The sequence below is a fragment of the Athene noctua genome, chromosome 5 (assembly GCF_965140245.1).
Source record: "Athene noctua chromosome 5, bAthNoc1.hap1.1, whole genome shotgun sequence".
NCBI lineage: Eukaryota > Metazoa > Chordata > Aves > Strigiformes > Strigidae > Athene > Athene noctua.
The window spans coordinates 43,040,286-43,061,130 of record NC_134041.1 but is presented as its reverse complement, the minus strand read 5'-3'; the positions used below and the strand labels follow the sequence as shown (position 1 = coordinate 43,061,130).

Below are 20,845 nucleotides of genomic sequence, written 5' to 3'. Positions count from 1 at the left end.
CAGTACTCTTGAAAGCTGCACTCTAGCCCTTTAGCTAAGATGGCAATGGTATGCATTGTTGCACTCTAGCTATGTGATCTCCTAGCAGTGGGCAAAATATAACCTAATTTTTACTTTGTGAGAAGCTGTGTCATATAAGAAACAGAGGACTTCTAAACGTACAAAAAAGTCATGTTAGATCGCTGTCTTATGTCTTTCAGTTCTGTAAGCTGTTTATTTTGTCTATTGGGCAGGCTAGTTGATGGAATCAAACTGCACTTATATACAGTGTGATAAATAGAAAGAATGGGCCTGGCAATTATCTGCAGTTTTGGAGGGTGATCCTAGTACAGCCTGTTCTGTAGAGACTGATACCTTTAGTAGCAGGCAAACTGACCAGTATAGTAAAGATCTATGACTGTTTTTCTTCCTCTTCCCTTTACTTTTAATAGTGTTCTGTATCAAAACTATGTCTTTCCAGCATATGTAGTCATATCAGTCAACTCTTCATAGTGAAGCTCTGGGGTATGCATTGACCAAAAGTTGTTGGTTTGAGCTTTTTGTGGAGTAGGGAGTGTGTTTGTAAGCAGATACAAGGTAGGGTTACAAGTTCTGGCTTTATCATAACTTTGAGTAATTTAATTCTTGGTAGTTTTTTTCTCTATCTACTAAATAAGAGTAAGTTTAAGCTGTGTTTAAGGCCTTTAAGTAGTATGTGTAGAAACACCGGAATACAGGGTTCTATTCCGGCTTTACTTCTTGAGAAATCACTTTTGTGCTATTTTTCATCTCCATGCAAGAATAGCAGCTCCTGGTTTCTCAGTAGCTTGGAATCCTGTCCTTTAGATTGTCAATACATTCTTCTGTCACTGTGTCAGTGTTGCCATTTGCCAATTTCCTAATCTCTTATACAGGACAAAATGAGTGGGAACTACTTAAGCGGTCTAGTGTTTTGCTTTCTATTGGTGAGAGACTGCTGTTTGAAAGCTCTGTCAGTCTCCACCAAAAGCAGTTGGGCCTCAGGAAATTAAAATTTTTCCTTGTGTATTTGCACAAGTCTCAGACTGCAAAAGAAATACCCATCTCCAGGCCCCAGAAAATGTTCAAGTACAGTTCTGCATGTAAACCAGCTACAAAACCTCTTCTAGTTACAGCAGTCATCAAGCTATCATGCAGTACACAAGAAAGAAAATAACCTGTACCTTGACTGAAGTAAATCCTGGTAGATACTTGTATTTTAAAACATCATTTGGTATAGAATTGCTGTCTGTAAGGCTACTGCTAAGAAACACATTGCTGACAGAGGTGAGAAAGCTCAGCTTTCTCCATCACAGTAAATGAAAGAGCAGGGCCATGTGTCTGAAAGGCAGGTTTGTCAGACACAAGGCTGGACAAACTGTTGCATGTCTGGGTTGAGAATTAAATCACTGTAGAGAGTAAGGTGCTCTCAAAAGGTGCACTTGAAGGTCTATGGAAGTAGATGGAAAGAGTTGAGGGACCCCATCCAAGAATTTTTTGACTCTTTAAACCCACATTGTGACTGCTTATATATTTTTGAAGTGTCAAATGACTTCCTTTGAGTTTCCTTTTATTTCTGTTTTTTTCTGTGGTTTTTTTTCTAATCCAAGTGTAGAGATCCTGCTGTAAGTCCTAGAGTTTGTGAACAAAATCCATGATAGAGATACACACTGTGATGTGTTATTTGTTTTTTAATAGTAGTCTAGTTGTGTTTATTGTGTTCTGCTGTGTTGAGAATTTGAAGGCAAGGTATTTATTATACAGGTAAATACAAGCATTGCATTATGAGTGCTTGCAGCCTTCGCTACAGTTACTGTTTGGAGATGACTAATTTACTGGGTTTTGGGCCCCAGAAGGAAGGGAAGGAATAGAAAAGCCTTCACACTAGAGAGGTTAAGCCTATAAAGAGCTGTTAACATGTACAAAAAATGGTCTACAGTTGTGCTCAACTCTATTTGGTTTGTAGTGTATACTTCCAGTTTTCACTGGCACGTTTCTGCCCTGTGTTCTTTCTTTTTTTAGGAAGTGTCCAAGATTTCTACAGTCTGTACTGCACCAAAGTCACAGTCTTTGTCAGGTGGTAAAGACCAAGAAAACTGTGCTCTCAGTGGCTAGGTTGCTCCTCTTGGGCACTGAGGCAGTAAATAGCTCTTACCTGCTACATTGAATTAGGCAAAATTCCAGTGGGGAGGGTGATGACTTGACTGTTTCGCAACTGCAAAAAAGGTAAATGTGGCTTAATCGTAATCCTCCTCTACAGTATATTTTAAGAATCTCAGGTACTGCTAAGGTGGGAAAACTCTGGTTGTGTCAAAACAGTTACTCATTTGTATCAAATAGAGCAAATTGAATAAGTTTAGGCAAAAAAGTAGTCCCCATTTGTGTATTTAGACTACTTCTGTCAACAGATACAATTATTAGCAACTGCACTGGAGCACAATAATGTATTAAGGTGTCTAGAGCTGAGATAGGAGAAAATACTTGGTAGTGGTAAATATAAACAGTGGTTTCTGAAAGTACAGCAGCAGCTTTTTCCTGGTTAATGAGGTTGTGAAGTATTTTTTTAAAGCCTTCGCCTGTGTCTTTTGCCTTTTTAATCAAAACTAAAATCTTATTAGAACTGTTTATAATCCATGATTATTTAGGGGGTTATCAGGGCTCCACAAGTTTGATCTTGAACTTTCTCTTAGCAGTGTAAAGGACATCCTATTTTTGTTTGTTCTAGCCATTAGTTTTTCCAAGTGCAGGAAAGCAAATCACCACACATAATTTTTTCAGTCTTCTTTTTTGTGGACTAGTAAATTGACTTGGATACTCTATATGTAGGACCTTTTAAAATTCAGGGAGTTGAAGCATTTAGGAAAAAAAAACCTGAAACTGCTAAAATATTGTATGTATGTATCTCCTTGAATTGTTGCCTGTTATAGCTACTTATGCATCTGACCTTCTTAAGAGTCTTGCTTTATTTCTAGTTTTCATGGTCTGCTGCAAAGTTCATTATGAAAACTGGGTAGTTGATCCTCATCTGGAGGTCTTCTTTAAAGGCTGTGCTGCCCTAGGTGCTTACTGTGAAAGAAGAAATGGAGATGCCAGAAAAGGGCACAAAAAGACAAACCATGAAATCCTTCAGGACTCTGGGACTGAACTTAATTCATCTATGCTGCTATCATCTTGGTGTTTTTCCTGCAAAATTTCTTCAGGAATGCCTGGCTGTACTCTTTTAAAGGCTCTGTGCTTGGGTTAGGATCAGGATTTTGAGAGTACTTGGCTAGAAGATGGTTTGCTTTAAGTTGTGCCTGCTTTTGTGTTGGAAAGGCTTTTTTACAGAGGGTAAAATTTATTTGTTGATGTAACAAAGAATTCTGCTAGGGCTAGAACATTCTAAGATGATGGGTTTTAAATTTGGCTTCCCTTCTTTCTCATCTTGACAGCATTTGAAATTACTTTGTTTTTCCTTCCAAATAACAAATGATCCTTGTGACTGTGTAATTAACTACACCTTCTCCTCCTCTCCTTTTATGGAATTTCTTTTCCAGTAGTACAACCCTGCCAGGAGCAATACTAGTTCATGGTGCTGTTCTCGTTGTCATCAGGTGGTAGGCTGTTTTTGGTGTTCCTCCTCTGCAGTGCCAATGCTATGTCCAGTTCTCTCAGCTGCTTCAAGAAGCCCCGGTTTGGCAAGATGCATCGGTGTCTCAATACTTGCTCAATGGCATCCACTACTGTCATGTTCTTGTAAATCATAAGGTAAGCCAAGACAAGTGTGGCTGACCGGCTGCGACCCATAGCACAGTGAACCAGAACCTTGTCTGTGGAAACAAAGAGAAATGATGCAGAGATGACACTCAGTCATTTCTTTTTTTGACATTGAAGGTTTCTGTAATGCCCCTGCTTTGTTTGGTGACTTGATTACCTTTACTAGCATTTTTGTAAGGTCCAGCTGTTTATAGATGGGGAAGCTGAGGCTGTAAATCTTACTGTACTAACTGAACGCCATCTGCATTGGAGATTACCCATTTGTTTTGCCAATTATTAGGCCTAGCATAAAGGACACAGCCAGCATAAAGATAAACCAATAACCTAATTGTATTTGATACAAAAGGGTCAGTACATGGGTGAGCACTGGGGGTACAAACAAGTCAGTCAAATTATACATAATCGACATCAATCCCACTGACCCCAACAATGACACCACACAACCAACAATAGGTGGAATAAATAGTGAAATGCAGTCTCCCATAGAAGGGACAGGAGACAACCGAGTCAACAAACCAAATACATAAGACCAAGGAAGCCACATACCGAATCTCTACACAGCCCACCTTTACAAAGGCCAGACCTGACTGGAGCCCAGTCCCAGGGAGGCAGGAGGGCCTTCCCCAACAGGGAACTCTGCACAGTGCATCCACCTCACAGACAGACACTGCCCCTTCCTGCAAGTGGTCCCAGCTTTTATCCCTAAGTGGGACACCTGACCTTTGTTTACTTAATGCGGACTCCCGGGGCTCGTTTACCTCATGGCTCTCCCTGCAAGGCTGGCTGCACCCTGGAGGGAAGCCTAAAGGTAAACTCACCCCCTTTGTGAAGGGCTGGGGGAATCACCCATATGTCAACCTTAATTTGGGGCTTGGGGTTGAAACCCCAGCATTTCACCATTTAATCCTAAAACAAGTATTTTTAAATTTATTTGTGAACAAAGGTTGCAGAGAAGGCCTGGGGGCTGCAGCCTTGCATTAAGTAACATAGCAAGCCCTGCTGCAGCCTAATCTTACAGGCCTCACAAGCAGCATATATATAATTATGTGTTTGGGTATAATGACCAAAGTGCAGGGTGTGGTAGGTTTTGGTTTGCTATTAAACCATGAGGATAAATGGGATGCATGGAGGTGACTTTTTCAGTTCTACCAGCTAGACACAAAAGCTAACAGAATTTGATTTTTTTTGTTGTTGTTTTTCTGACAGTCGTGTCCTTCAGGATCTAGATTGCATCTCTTTATGCCCAAATACTTCATTTGTAAGATATAGTTAACAAGTCTTTTTAAGGTTCAGTGATATTTTTGAGGGCAGAAAAATAAGAAGGGCCATAGAAGTTAATAGGCATACAACCAGGGGGATAGAAAGAAACCATCTCTTAAACTGTAGAAGAGCTTCGTTGGAAATCTCTGGCTAGTCACCCTTATCCTGTTGTGTTGAATGAAAGTAATTCACCACTACCATCGCCTCTGAGTGTTTTATATGATCGTCTACTTGAAGTAGTGGCCTGTCTTGTATACTGTGAATACAAAGTCTCTGCTAATAGTTTTTGTCTCTGAATAAATGTGTCTCAAGATTTAGCTTAGTGACATTGCTTGGTTTAACTTTGGACTTCCAGAGGCAGAAAGTCCTTGGCTCCAGGTACTAGCAAGGATATAAGTCAAAGTGGAACCTTCCCCATTTGCTGTGTCTGGAGGAGGTGGAGGAAGAGAACAGTGAGTGGGTTCAGGTCTGATTGACAGGTTTTGAAACACTTCAAAAGATTTCCAAAAATGATTCAAAGCCCTTGAGGGGCTCTCGCAAAGGGTTGAACTGCTGAAGGAAGTAGATTTGGAGCATTCTCTCTAACACCCTGCTAAGCTGAATTACCACAGGAAAAAAAAAAATCCTATCAGGGCCAATAATAGTTTATCTCTGTCAGCTATGCCTAGTGAGAAGTGTTGGGTGCAAAGCCATGACTCCTGCCAATTAACTCCTTTGCTTCCAGGCACAAGAAGATGTCTTGGCACAAGTAGCATTGCTGTGTAATGGATGCATCAAGAACTGCCAACACTAGAGGATTAATGGTTAGTCTGCATCCTAATCCCAGCAGATAGTTTTAGAGGCATCTTGGCAAAATTCCAGTCTCTGATAACTAAAAGTGCCTTTTCTCTCCTGGAAAATGATAATGCTTTCTATTATTACTGCAAATATTTGAAACGGATGAAAACTCTCATTTGTTCAGCTCTTCATGCTTCTCTTTAGAGCTTCCCACCTTCCAAATGGGTTGCTGTTGAGGTGGTAAAATACATGATAGGACAAGGAAGTCTTTGCTTTGTGTGGGTGGTAAAAGCAGGAGATCTAGGAGAAAATGTACAGTTTTATATTATGTTAGCAAAGGCAAAAAAATGTCCATACAATTTTCTGAAATGCCCCCTGGTTGTACGAAAACTAAGTCTCTTCCGTGTGTGTGACTAGTCAAGATTTGACTGCCTGTTACAGCAAAACGCTGGTATTATTCTGCAGAGCCATGTCCCTTCTGTACTGTTTTGTAGTTTCTTCAGTTCTGATGTAAGGACCGATCTGAAAACTCTTTCCCCAAGAGGGAGTCTGCTCTTACAGTCTTTGATTCTGACCACTTGTATCCTTCAAGGTATGGCTGAGTATAAAATGCATGAAGAGCCAGAGGTCTACACGCCAGTGGTGACAGGTCCCTGGAATATTTTGATCACTTGACTTGGGCTTGTGATACTTGAAAATCTGTCTAGATTCAGATCCCTCTCCAGAGTCAGATGGAGTGATGAATGTTGAGGTGTCTTTGGTCAAATGCCTTGGGTCTTTGTATCTGTCTCATACATTATTTTTCTCACATTGCATTTTTTAATCTCTGTCCTTAATGTATTTTTTTCCCATGGCATCTTCACATGGAAAGAAAATCCTATTCCCCTCTACTTCACATTCTGAGGAACTAAGACACCAAGGGAACAAGTACTAAATTTGTAGCATAGTAGGGAGCTTAAAAACCTCTTTAAAATTATGTCTTCCTTTCAGATTAATCAGGCCTTGCTGGTAGAAATTTTAAGCTGTTCTGTGAGCTGAATTGCATGTTTGGGGAAATCTTTATGCACAGCTGAATGATAGCATGCATAATTGAACGGTTTGAGTTTGCCTCTAAAACTTACTCTTATAGCTGGGCTGCTTTCACTGTTTTTAAGTTCCTCTGCCCATGCTTAAACTCTGCAAGTACTGCTCTAAGGTAGTTTTTTCACCATGACAAAGATTTTTGAAGGGTAGATCAGAATTACAGCATTAGTACTGTGTTTTGGCAGCACTCAAATTGGCAGAATTTCTGGCCTGTTGCAGAAAGAGAGGCTACTTCATTTGCATAACTTGTTTCAACAACTTTGACTAATGAGCATCTTCCCAGCAAAAAGTGTTGTATGAAGACAGCTATTCAGTTAATTTGATCACTTGGCAGACTGAAGGTCACACCGCAAACAATGCGATACAACTGAAGTAAATTCATTAATACGTACATTCTGGTCACATGAGTCAAAACTTTCTTTTTTCCCATTTTCCCTCTCTTTGCATTTGCTCAGTTCTAACGCAAAGTAGCAAATAACTGTAATTGTGGTATTGATCAGAAATCTTTTGCACCAGATTCTGAAGTCACATGTTATCACCACTGGAGATGAGTACTTGGTTACTTAGTATAATGTCCTGTTTAGGAATCTGGATGCTCTTTGTCAATCAGGAAGATGAACACAAATAGTCCTTTCATTAGGGATTTGAAATACAGAGCACCTTTCTACACTAGATACACATTCACAAATAATGCATTTATGTTGTTGGAGGAAAGAACTACTTACTTGCCTCTAGTCTTTCCTCCTGTAAGTGTAAGAGACATCAGTGTAGTTTCTGGAGTCATTCTCTTGTTCTGTAGATGTGTATTGGCCATGCGTTCAACATGGACCTTTATGTGTGTCTTTGGCTGGGATAGGAGATGTACATTTAGTGTACTTTTTTCTCTGGAGAAAGTTAAGAGCTTGCTCTTTTTCTTCATGACTATTATGGTAATTATTTGTATTAGAGTCTATCAGAAGAGATCCTAGCTGTCTTGTTTAAAAACTGTGTGAATGTGGCAGGCAATGGACAGCTACAGAAATGATTGCAGTTGGTAGTATCTACGCAAGTGCAGATTTTTTTGTTTTCTGGAAGTTCATCCAGTCACTCCGATTTGGACTAGTGTTTTACTGTTGTACTGGTGCTTGATACTGTTTCAGAACTTCCTGGACTTTGATGTGTTTTTGAAACAAAAAGGTTAATACTACTCCCCCTGCATCCCATCCTTCCCTGCCCCAATAGGTACTGGGATGCAAGGTTATTTTTTCAAGCCTTTGCTGCTTCCCTTGTGCCTGTTTCTTTACCTCAGTGCAGCAGACAAAGGTCTTGGAGTAACAGGAGGGTAGTGGGAGTGAGGAAGTCTTCATTTCTTATTTCAGCTACTCCAGCCTGATGCTGACCTCTGGCCTCCAGCCATGTCTAGGCACAGGTGGTGTTAGTTATCCACTCCCTCCCAGAAGCAGTGCTTCAAACATACCTTTTTGAAATATCAGGTGCCTTTCTTCACAAGCAAGTAAGCTCCTGAAGCAGTTTCTCCTGCTATTAAGACTTTGATTTTTAAAACTGAACCACTTTCAAGACTTTCTCTTCAACAAGGGAAAGTTGCTGTAGATGATATTTGCTGAAAGGGTAAAATGTGAAGACCTGTCTGGCTATTGGGGCGAAGCCAGGTAGTAGCTGCCTACAGCTGAGCTAAACAGCCAAGAACAGAAGCTGACATGAAGCTAGAAACTTGCTATGTGACCCTCAGATAGTAAGGTCTTCGTAGGTCAGAAGGAAAGTCTTAAGTTTCTCAGTTGGTTTCTGTTAAAATATCCTGTAGAGATTTATTTAAAAAAAAAAAGCATGTGAGGGAAAGAGTAGGAGTAGTATTGAAAGCCAGTGTGAGACCTAGGCTGTAGCATTTTACATCACTGTAAAGCTTTCTGATAGAACACTACTGGAGGTCAGAAAATTATGAATTGTAGTAATCAAGCTAACAATTTACAAAGGCTTTAATGAAATGTCTCTAGATCTCTGCTGTCAGAGTTGTTTGGGTCCCCTGCTGCTTGGAACATGGCAGATAAATCTGTTATAGCATGGGGTAGATCTGATGGCCAAAGTAGGAAGGTGGTTTTATATTTTTAGAGTGAATCTAATGCTGCAGAGCATGAAGCTGTGGAGTGACAGCCTGGAATCTCTGCAGAGCACTTGTGTTCCGCTCCCACCACTACACAGCCAATATTCATTCAACCTTTCTTAACAGGGACTAATTTGAGGAAAAAACAGCTAGTTCATGGAACCTATGCAAAGTCTAATTCTCTCCAATGTGTTTATGAAGGAGTCAAAACAGCAACAAAAAACTTTACCTTCTCTTATACTAGTTCCCTACTACTAGTTTTATATTCTCTGTTAAACTGTATTGGACTTGTTTCATTCCCACAAGCTTGAATGCTTGGAGCTATGCTCATAATCAGATGGAGTACTGTACTGTTCTTAACCATTTTCAGCACCCTCCTTACTTCTTTCATCCTGAAGCGCATTATCAATGAATTTAGATGCTGAATAGAAGAATTGGCTGAGCTTGAAAGTGGGGAGATCATCTGCTTCCACTCCATGGTACTCCACAGTCATGTCATGATAGTATTCTGGTCCTGTGTCCACATTCCGCTGACCATGGGCCGCATTGAGGATGTGAGTGAAGCCTTCCTTCTCAAGGCTGTAGCGATCTAATGCAGTTTTCCTGTTAAGAGTAAAACAAGAGCTGTCATGTCAGTGAAGAAGCTTCTTACACAGCACGCCAGAAAAAAAAATCTCTGATTTGGTATGTTCTAAACGTTAATGAAACTGATAATGCTTCAATAATGCATCATTTACCATTGTAAAGATCTTAAGATACTGTCATTCAAAGTGAATGATCCTTCTGGAGTTCATAACTATCTCTCCCAGGTCCTTAGAGTAATTTATTTTCCTGGCACCTTTTTAATGCAAGCAATAGTGGCTTCTATCCATCTTGTACAAGAAGAAACTTGAGATACAGAAAGAAACAGAATGAATTGTTTAAAGTCATAAAAGCAAATCAGTGGCAGAATTTGAAATAGGACCTGTCTCCCCATCAATTGATATCACAGAACTAATAGAGTCAGTGATATGTGAGTAGTAAGATCATCTGGGATTCAAAAAGAAGCTCTTCATTCCTAAAAGAAGTTACTGAGGGTTTTTTTCTCCATTTCTATTTTTAAAAATAAAAATATTTTTAAAATGTCACCCTTCTGTGGTTACAGTTCCCTATCAGGTTTCCTTTTACTGTCATTTTTTGTTAAACCGGAGGTCTAAAGCAAAAAGAACTAGATATGGAAACTGGATATTAGCCTTTAGTGAAAGCTGAACATCATATCTTTAGCCCAATATTCTAATTTATTCTTGTCCTCTTTTCTATTGGACAAGCGAAGTCAGATAGAATAGGAAGTCCTAGATTTTTGTGTGTCCAATACCCACTCGTAAGTGCTTGCCAGGAGCCTGAAATTCCTCAAAAAGTGCAGAGTTTGTGGATGGGCATGTAAAAACTTTTTAATTGCATTACAGAAAGCTTTTAGGTTTGGCAAGTTTTATTCTGGAAAAGCTGTCAAGTTTCGTTAGTGCCTAGGAAGACTATTGAGCTTTTTATGAAAAGTTGCATAGGCTTTATTCTGTTAATATGTTTTCACATAACTACTGCTGCCATAAATGAATTAGTGCATGATTTGAAACAGCATTTTCCAATCAAAAGTACCTCTCTCCATGGATGTTCCCTGAACTTTTCAATGTGTAAATGCAGCTGCTGTCACACAGGACGTTGTGATGGGCTACCTGTTGTGTTTCATAATTCTAGTGGTGACAGCTCAGAATAGCTTGAAGTTGACTCCAAATTCCCAGCCTCTGTCGAACTCAAAACCTCTTTTTGAGCAGTCGTGAACCTAGTGATCAGAGCATTTAACTGGGATATGGATACTGAAGGTCTTACCTATGCTTGCTCTTACTTAAATTAAGCTCATGATAATTGGCTGTTCTGAGTAGATTTTCCTCCCTGCAGAAAATTCCTTTATGGACAGGAATGATAATGTCTTGACCCTACTGGCATTTTTGCAATGAAATGTTGTAAGTCCCCTATGCAGCGATTTCAAATAGTAAATAAAAACTCCAATTAGTGTGGTGATGCCTGCCTAAGCTCGGCATGCTCTGGACAGACAAGTAGCAGTATCTTGCTGCTGGTGCTGTGCTTTGCCACCTTCACCTCAGGTTAAATAATGCTCACTCCTTTCCTTTATATTCTTGTTGCAGTGATTGACTTACAAATACTTTTTCTCCCTCCTTTTAGGAGACTTGTGCCTTAAGATTCTCTTCAGGTACATATGCTCTATACAAACAAAGTTTTTGATGGACTGTTGATACTACCAAATTTTGGCTTCTGCAAGCACTGCTAAGGCTAATAAATAGCATTTGAAGTAAATAACAAAATTGTTCCAAGCAAAGACAATGTCAAACAATAGGTCGCATGACAGTCATTAACATTTGACAGTTACATTCATCTGAAATGAAATTTTACTGTTTCCTTGATTAGATTCTCAGGAGATTGATATTTGACATAGTGTGTGCAACAAATGCATTTGTTCCTGACGAGTGTACTTACAATCTTGTTCTGTGTTTTAGGATCTCATTGTCAAGTGTTCAGTAGGCCTAGTGTTTCAGTAGGTATTCAGAAAGAAGGGATACTGTCTTCCACCGGCTGCATAAGCCGTCAGATCAATCTGGCTAAGCTCCTGGGAACTTCCCTTTCCACATCTTGAGTCTTGCCTGTAGCTGCATACTGTGAATTTGGGGGCTGGAATGGAATTAGCTCTCCTCCTTTTTATTTAATCAATTAAAGGCAAGGCAGTTACGTGTTCATTTTGCATCACAATTTGCATTAGCCATCATTTTGCCCTTGGCCTGCTGGGAGTTTGGGAGTACACATGTTACTCTGTTAGCTCCCTCTTTCCCATGGCTCAGGCTGGAAATGGAATCGGAAGCAGCCAGTGTATTGACCTTGAATGCTGCTGCAAAAAGCCCATTGAAAATGCGCAGATGTAACTAAATAGAGACCTGGACAGACTGGAGCGATGAGCGATTGGCGAGAGGCCAACTGTAGGAGTTTCAATAAGGCCAAATGCTGGGGGCTGCACTTGGGCCACAACAACCCCCAGCAGCGCTACAGGCTTGGGGAGGAGTGGCTGGAGAGCTGCCAGTCAGAGAGGGACCTGGGGGTGTTGATTGACAGCCAGCTGAACAGGAGCCAGCAGTGTGCCCAGGTGGCCAAGGCGGCCAGTGGCATCCTGGCTTGTGTCAGCAATAGCGTGGCCAGCAGGGACAGGGAAGGGCTCTTGCCCCTGTACTCGGCACTGGTGAGGCCGCACCTTGATGACTGTGTTCAGTTTTGGGCCCCTCACTACAAAAAGGACGTTGTCTGGAGAAGGGCAATGAAGCTGGTGCAGGGTCTGGAGCACAGGTTGTACGAGGAGCGGCTGAGGGAACTGGGGGTGTTTAGTGTGGAGAAGAGGAGGCTGAGGGGAGACCTCATTGCCCTCTACAACTGCCTGAAAGGAGGGTGCAGAGAGCTGGGGATGAGACTTTTTAACCAAGTAACAAGCGATTGGACAAGAGGTAATGGTCTCATTGCTCCAGGGAAGGTTAGACTGGATATTAGGAAGCATTTCTTTACAGAAGGGGTTGTTGGGTGGTGGAGTCCCCATCCCTGGAGGGGTTTTAAGAGTGGGGTCGACATAGCGCTGAGGGATATGGTGTAGTTGGGAGCTGTCAGTGTTAGGTTAATGGATGGACTGGATGATCTTCAAGGTCTTTTCCATCCTAGAGGATTCTGTGATTCTGTGAAATAATTTGTGAAATTTTTTTCTTTTTTTTTTTTAATTGTAAATTCTAAGCGTACCAAGGAAGTACTGAAGGGATTATCTACTCTACTGGTTTTGGCACTGAAGAATTTATACTGTTTCCTCAATGCTTGGGACAGGCTGATTTTGAAATGTCATCTGCTTTTTAATTGTGTTCAATATGTATACTAATTCAGCAATATCCTTTTGGACTGAATGCAACCTTGCCCATTACAATCTTTATCATATGGATGCACATTTTCTTCTTTCTACTGATGTTGCTAATCTAGAGGACTTCTCAACACTGAGCATACATTTTCTAGCACTCAGATCTGTTAAGATCTTCACATTTTCACTGGGATACTCAAACTGTGCTTGTGTAGGTGTTGTAGAACTTGTTAGTTGAAACAAGACCTAAAACATTTGCCCTGGCTAAGTGGAGCATGGTCAATGTATGTACGTTCTGTGGGTGTGTGGCTTGTGCATCCACAGGCTGACCTATTGCATATAATCGGTAAAGAGGATGTCGGGTACCTTTCTTCCAGCAGATAACCCTGGACAGTATTATCTGCGGAAAGCTTTTCCTAAGGTTTGTAATACATAATGTTGTGTAGAAATCTGAGGGAACAACTATTTTGCAGTACATAATAGTGTTCACAGGACTGCAAAAGGTGCCTGTCTTGGGCTTTAGAATTTGTATCTTTTGAAGAAAGTTGAAGAGATGTTTACTCTTTCTCAAGAGCAAGAGTGCTTGGGTTCAAACTTGATACAGAAATTAGCAAGCACTTACACTTACTGTTTTTCCTTTCTCTCCATCCCCCATTATGTTTTCATAAAAGAGATCTCTCTGTTTCTTCAAAAATTCTGTTCTTTTTTTTTTCCCCCTTGTAAAACTGTTTCCCAAAAGCTAGGCAAACAACCTTGTTGGATGACCACTTGTCGTACTGACCCAGCTTTGTCTGCTTTTTTGTTCCCATCAGCTGTCTCTTTATCTTGCCCACTGATCATAAATACTATTGGTCAGGGACAGCCTGTGCTGAGACTCTGACACTGCCATAATATAGGCAGTTAAACTTGAGGTCATGCTGTGTCTGCAGCATGTTGATTCTTAGTTAACAGAGAGCAAGAAACAGGCTGTTAAGCCCTCATATAGGGGGACCTATATGTCTGTAAATGGAAATGTTACTGTACCCCTTGACGTGTTTGTTTGGACTGGCTTTAGCCATCAGTGAACTCCGGCTTTGTGTCAAGGACTGGCTTGCTTTCCAACTTCAGCTGAACCTCTAGTGTAAAGGCCATTGTGGAAGCATCCCTCATTATCCATTTATTTTAATCAGAGCCTAATTTTTTTTGTGTTCCATCGTGCATAATATTCCTGGTTGCATCCCAAGGAGAGGGGATTGCTTTTCATCTTCCTTGCAGTTTTTACTGTGCCTGAGGTATCAGTATTTTAGATGAAATGAAGGAATAAATCAAGCATAAATATCTGCAAATATCCGATTGGTTGAGGTGACTAATAGCGTAGGATCATTCAGGGGTATATGAATCATATACCTTACTGGAGGATTTATAACTGTAATTCACTTTCAACTGGAAATGGCACGGGTTTTTTTTCCCCTTGCAGTTGGCTCACTACCAGAGTTTAATAGTTGAGTTAACAATATTCTTCTTTCCCTCTTCAGGTGCTGCTATTTTCTAATAAATTGCAATTAATATTTCCATTTATGTGATTATAGTGGAATTTTAAGTAGTCATTGTAAAGAAGAGTTTGCTACAAATGCCAGCATAGGTGAAGCCATAAGCATTTGACTATTCTTGCAGTTGTTTTAATTTTTTATGTCTCCACCATCTGTGCTATTAGCACTTGATTTCCTTTTACATGGTACAGCTGTGGTCTCCAGTGTCTGCCTTGAATGTGTTCCTGTGCAGGGAAGGTGAAGTCTGGCACTGGGAGATACCAGTGAAAATTTCAGTATAAGTCAGTTTAGTAGGAGGTGAACTGGGCAGATTGGCCCCATGTAAAAACTCATCAGCTCTTCAATTCAGAGCACATAAACATGTGCTGAAGTTAAGCATACCCAGAAGTCCTCCTCTCTGTAGCAGAGCATGTTAAACAAAAGCTCAGTGCTTTGCTGAATCGGACTCTGCATCTACTGTAGGACAGATGGACTCATAAACATGTTTCTAAAGTTCGGAGGCAAGGGGGAGTACTTTGATATGGGAATGCCACCTAAATGGTGAAAATTGGAGACAAAATCGCTTTCACATAGGGATGTATTGACAGTAGCAGACTATCACCAAGAGGGAGAACTGACCCAAACAAAAATGTCATCCATTTTCAGATGGTTCTCAAAAGACTATTTACATCTCTTGTGTTGTGCAAGGGCAAGTAAAGGGCCCAAGACATTAACTGTGCCAGTTGTCAGTTTTAAAGCTAAGATTCACAGGATTAAAAGCAAGTGCTGTAGCAAATTCTGCCTTCTTCTGGAAGCAACAATGTAAGTAGTTGTAATGTGAAAGAAAATGCTTGCTTTCAAGTTGCCATCTCCAGTGTACAAAATACCTTCTCTCTCTCTTTTCAAAAATACTGTCATTACTGTCATGACAAGTTTTAGTCCCAGCTGGTTTCATCAGGAAGATGCCCAAAGGTATGGAGTTGGAAGAGGGGAGGAAAAGCAACTTGCAGGCACTGCAGCCTGCAACTCCACATCAAGTATTAAGTATGTTAAAAGCAGTTAACAAAAGGAAGAGAACACATCTCATGATGAAAACCCAAGTGCGTCTAAAGGAAGGGAAGCAATGTTCCAAAATGCCTCATGAGGGAGTGGGCAGAGCAGCTCCCTCCACAGGTATGTTAGCACTTTATAGCTGGTACTGGTCAACCGGACAACTGGTATGCTCATAAGCTCTAGGTAGAGCCAAGTCTCTTTAAACTTCATGCAAAGGTTGGGCAATGCAAACATGTTTCAGTATAGACTGTTAAAGCCACAGATTGACGTGACCAGATTGATAAAACACAAGGAAATCTGAGGCTACATGTTACTAGAAAAGGAATCGTCTCTCTAAGTTTTCCATTTTCTTTAACGCTGAAGGAAAGCTTGATGCAGGATGATAATTTACCAGATGGTCAGTGTCAGAAAGAAGCTTTCTGAATATAGGCAATATTGACACTTTCTTAAGAAAATCTGGCAGTTCTCTCTCCTGAGGAGAGATGTTGAGAATTTCCAATAATACTGACCCAATTTCCTTTGGTAACTCCAGCACTGAGGGAATCTAGATAGTGTAGCATTGTATCCCTTTTTCCTTCTGAGGTGTTGCTCCATTTCTGTGAATACCTCCTGTTCAGTGTGAATTGGAAGAATTTTTAGGTACCACAGAACAGGATCTTCATAACACATCGTAGAAAAAGATTTAGTCTATTTTCCTCTAGCCCCAAACAGTGGATGTTGTTTTTGTGAGTGATACAACCTAGACAGAGAAAACACCTCTCTGCTTTCCATACAGCAAAGGCATCAACATACCACATGTATTCACATGGCATCAACATATCACATGACATCAGTCAGTTCCTGGTCTTGACTTCAGTCACTCACCAAGTATTAGAAATCACCTGTAGACAGAGGTGATATTGTGTGGGGAAGTGTTAATTGTCTTGGAAACCACTGCTGCTTTAGGACATCTATGGTCCAGTATTACAAATCTGATTTCCTGGATTGTTAAACTGCTGTTACAACTGGCAGATTCTCAAACTAACAGAGTTGAAATTATGTCCTCAAGAGTGTTGTTATAATCTGTATGCACTCCTATTTTTGTATGATTAATACTGGTGTAGATCCTAGGAGTTCGTAACACTAATTACTTTGCTACCCTGAGTGAGTCCCATCTAGATCAGTATAAAATGTCTTTCTACTTAGTCACTTGAAAAAAGACATACTGTAGTGTTTTTCTGAAGAAAAGGAAGAGGAGAGAATGAGTTTTAGATAAGCATATATTTAAAGTTTAGTTATAATTATCATACACTCCAATGTGTAGGTTTGAGTTACTCGTGTACTCTTTGAACCTTACCTGGGTTAATTCTCAAGAACATAATGTTATGAACAGCTTGTGTTCTTGAGCTGGGGCTCTACTGGGACAAGAACTGACCATAACTTTCTTAAAGTGGAAGCTCAGTTCAGCTGCATATCCAGAAAATTATTTTTCATATTTAACCTGTGAAGAATTAGGCTCCAGAAGACTACTTTTTCCCTGCGAATAGTTTGAGAACACAGAAAAACTTGAAAATGTGATCAAGCGTTAAATCCTAATGAGAGAGAGGATGGTTAAGAGGAAAACAAAATATTGGGAGGCCTTTGTCTTCAGCTAAAATATTCTTTGAAATTCAGAAATGTGGAACCATGAATATCATCTCAGGTAATGAGGTGACCACTGAAGAGCTACAAGAACAAACTACAAGCTGCATAACTGGCAGAGATTTTCCATGTGATTGTAGTGAACCAAGCAGGCTTGGGATCAGCCAGTAAAACTGCCCGTGCAAGTAACCTGGTGACCAGTGAAAGAAAGGAGCAAGACAAAGCTGCATTCTATCCCTTTAGAAGGCTTCTGGATGCGAGGAGGGTACATGCAAGCACTAATCCTGGTAACTGCTGAATGAAAATCTTGGCAGAGCCTGTTTTGTTCCTATCACCGGGCTGTCTCCTGCAAGTTCCAGTGTCTGGTCTTTAAAAGTCCTTGGAACTTGCTGGAGGAAAATTTCAATAGGAGCTGAACACAGCATGTTATATTTTGAGACTTTGATTATTCTGGGCCTGACAGGCTCATGGAGATTTCATTGCCTCTGGGCAACATCTGCAGCAAAGCAGTGTAACAAAAGGATTGAGTGGCCTCACAGGACTCCTTGATAGCCTGTATTGCATTAGAAGGAAGATGCGGTTACTAGTCAGGGTAATTAATTAGCATTTCCATAAGCAGTCACAAGTTCTGTTAACCTTGTAAATGCAGGAGGCAGGAATGAAGCACAGATGTGAAGGCGCTGAAGATAAACTGTATGTGTGTGTTCACTTGATTTTGTTGATGAGCTCCACTAAATTCTTTCAAGATCAACCTTAATTTAGCATGGCTAAGGATGCAAATACACCCAACATCTGTTCACGTCTCCATAGCAGCTCTTTGGCGACCAGTGCTACAGCAAGATCTGAAAATAAAACAATACGAAAAACCCTGCCACACTGAAGGGGGAAGCTGTTGGTCAGAATTAAGTTGTGGAACTGGCTGAGGATAGATACAGAGGTCCCTGCCTGCTTCAAATCAGATTTTAGATCCGGTAATGAAAGCTGCATCTTGCCTGAAGACCAGTTCTCATCTCAGATTTTCTGCTATTGGATGTCAAGTTTGCCCTTATCTGGCTGACAATAATGGTTCTCTTTCAGGGAGCCCCTTTTTCTGGTGAAGTTTTACTTCTGTTCACCCCCCACCTGCTCCTCACTTTTTTTTCCTTCTCTATTGGTTTTCTCATTCTTTTGTCCCAGTCACATCGAGGACCTGTTTCCCCTTGAAGCACTGTTGCTTTTCCTCCTGATTTTTTTTCTGCAGAAATATACTGCCCAGTGTGTGTAGCTTAAAGTACCTGTCAGGAAGTTTGTTTTTTCGGTTCCTCTGGTTTGTACTAAGTGCAGGTGTGTGTTGTATTCAGAGACATATCTCCTAGCAGTTATTAAATTACAAGGTGTATCAAGGAATGATTACAGGAAAGAGTCAGTGACTGGTGTCCTGGGCTTGAGGACTGACTGTCCAAAGACCTGTGTTCCCATAACATCCCTTAGCTCAGAAGGCAGAGCTGTAGCTTCATCACAGAGATAAGATGGAAATTCTTCTAATGGCTTCATTCAGAATAATTCTGGTTGTTCTTTACACTGAATCTTGTGTTAGAAATATCTAACAAGAGGGGTGGGGTAGTATGGGGAGAGGACAACTCAACCCCCTTTTCCTTTGTTCCTGAATCATTTGACCAGGCTCTTCCCATGGCTCTTTATTTTATTTTTTTTTTTCTTCTTCTTTCTCTGGAAGTGGGAGCCCCAGCTTGGTTGAAGCCCAGAACTCGTGTGTCTTTCTGTTGCCTCTGGTGCCACAGAAGTAATTGGTCGATGATATTAGGAGTCTTGTAACTTTCAAGGCTGTATATCTTTCTTCTTTTATAAACTGGCAACAGATGAATTTTAGGACCTTTTAAAAAATTGAGAACTTTGGAGCCAGTGGGGCTTCTGCTTGTGCCTTATAGTGATGATGTGAAATAAATGTTGTGTTAACACAGGGTGTAGAGGAAAATGGGAAATGGACCAATACTGCCTAAGGGATAAGAAAAGTTCTCTTGCTTCGCTTAAGTCATCTCTGCTTGTTGGAATAGGCTGTTTCTAGTTTAGTCCTGTGCTCAGCAGAGCTAAGTCTGTTTTGAGGATTTGGGTTTTTTTCAAATCATGCTTGGTCTCATCAGCAAGACGTGTATCTGCAGCTTTGCCTTCCGCAAGGTTCTGCTTGTTTTAATCTCTTGAGCAATTTGGAAATGCAGAGTATTCCATGTACACAAGCATAGGCTAGGAAATGCAGAAAACCACTTTGGGTTGAGGTGTCTCTTCAGTCACTTTTCAAGAATTACATTTTAGGCTTAAACCAACCTAAGCTGTGGTCCAACACATCTAGGCCGTGCTCTTTTCAGTGTAACTGTGGAAGGACTTTCAGAGATAAATGACAAATTACTCCCTGAAATGAGCCATTTAAAAATAGATCATGACTAGCTTCGACCTCTGCAGCCTACGCTGGTGCCACAACTGCTCCTCTTACTTGGTCTTTAAAGTAGACCCTGCTGCACTTACCCAGCACTTCCTGAAGCAGCAGCAACCAACACTGTGTGTCTGTATCTGTAAGGGCCATACCAGGCTCTGATGGCTCTGTTGAAGTCTGGCATCTGCCAGTAGCTCATCAAATCACATCATCACCACTAAATACTAATGAATGGGTAGGAGGGGGAAAAAAACACCTTGTTCTGTTGGTGAGCTGTACTTAGTACAGCTTATCTCCTATGTAGAAGAGTTGTACTACGTATACTTACTCATCTCCTATGTAGAGGTTGGGCCAGACTTCATTGACATGAGTGTACTTCGGGCATCCTTTCCAGAAGAGTCGCTCCAATTCAAATGCACCTGGGGTACAGTAATCCTCATCAGGATCTACTTTGATTGCTGTGTATGCATTTTTCTTCCCAGCGTTCAAACCTGCTGATGACATCTTGTCCATGGAGTAGTGCTCTCAGGATGTGCAAGAAACTAGAATGCAATCAAAATAAGTTAACCTGATGTGGTGGTTTAGGCCCTGCTGGGATCAGAGACCATGCTGCCGTTGTCCCTCCCCCACCTTCAGACTGGACGGGGCAGGGAGTGAGATACAAACCTCGGGGTTGAGATGAGGAAAAATTTAATACAACAGTGTAACAAATAATAAACTGAACAACAACAATAGCAATAACAATAAGCAGTAATAACAGTAAACAGGACAAAAGATATACAGAGATATACCACAAAGGTACGGAGGTCCCGTCGAGGACTAAAGCAACACAGAAACTGTCCCTGCGCTTGGCGCCCAGACCTGATGTCAGCATGGTATACCTGGCTGGAGCTCCCTCCCCACTGCTGGGGAAACTTAACCCCATCCTAGCTGAACCAGGACACCTGAGGAAGCACAAAGCAAGCGAGTGCTGCTCCAGTGGTGGGGCTCTGGGAGCAGCACTGGCCAAGCGTGATTGGGCTGGGCATGGTATGGGACGGATGTGCCATGTACTGTGTATGACACAGACTCGCACTTGGATTTCTGTCTCCCCTGGACTAGGCAAGGAATTCTTCGTTGGGTGAGCTCACCAGCAATGGGAACAAAAGCCAAAGGTTTGTCATCACTGAAGTTCAGAGTCCACTGGGAATTTATTTATTGGAAAATCCACTGGTGAGAATTTGGCTTGGTCCAAGGGATCTAGAGCAGCTAGGGGAATGGAGTAGGGAAAATATGTTTCTTTAGCATTAATTGTGAATCTCCTAAAGGCGGCTTCTTTATGTGATTTTCAGCAATGC

The 20,845-nt window shown here is 41.0% G+C and overlaps 1 protein-coding gene across 1 annotated transcript; it reads right to left on the bottom strand.

The window, feature by feature from the left end:
- Positions 1–3,322: 3,322 nt before the first annotated feature.
- On the bottom strand, positions 3,323–20,021 carry DUSP29 (dual specificity phosphatase 29). Its single transcript, XM_074908318.1, has 3 exons — positions 19,837–20,021; positions 9,354–9,574; positions 3,323–3,806 (listed from the first exon to the last, which is right to left on the bottom strand). The coding sequence occupies exons 1-3, from the start codon at positions 20,019–20,021 to the stop codon at positions 3,559–3,561; spliced, it is 654 nt and encodes a 217-aa protein (XP_074764419.1). The 3' UTR covers positions 3,323–3,558.
- Between the last annotated feature and the right edge of the window lie 824 nt (positions 20,022–20,845).

Coding starts and splice junctions, on each gene's coding strand:
- DUSP29 (XM_074908318.1), bottom strand. CDS start 20,021: ATGGACAAGATGTCATCAGCAGGTTTGAACGCTGGGAAGAAAAATGCA. Junction 9,575..19,836: donor AACCTCTACATAGGAGATGA/GTAAGTATACGT, acceptor TACTCTTAACAG/GAAAACTGCATTAGATCGCT. Junction 3,807..9,353: donor TGCGCTTCAGGATGAAAGAA/GTAAGGAGGGTG, acceptor TTGTTTCCACAG/ACAAGGTTCTGGTTCACTGT.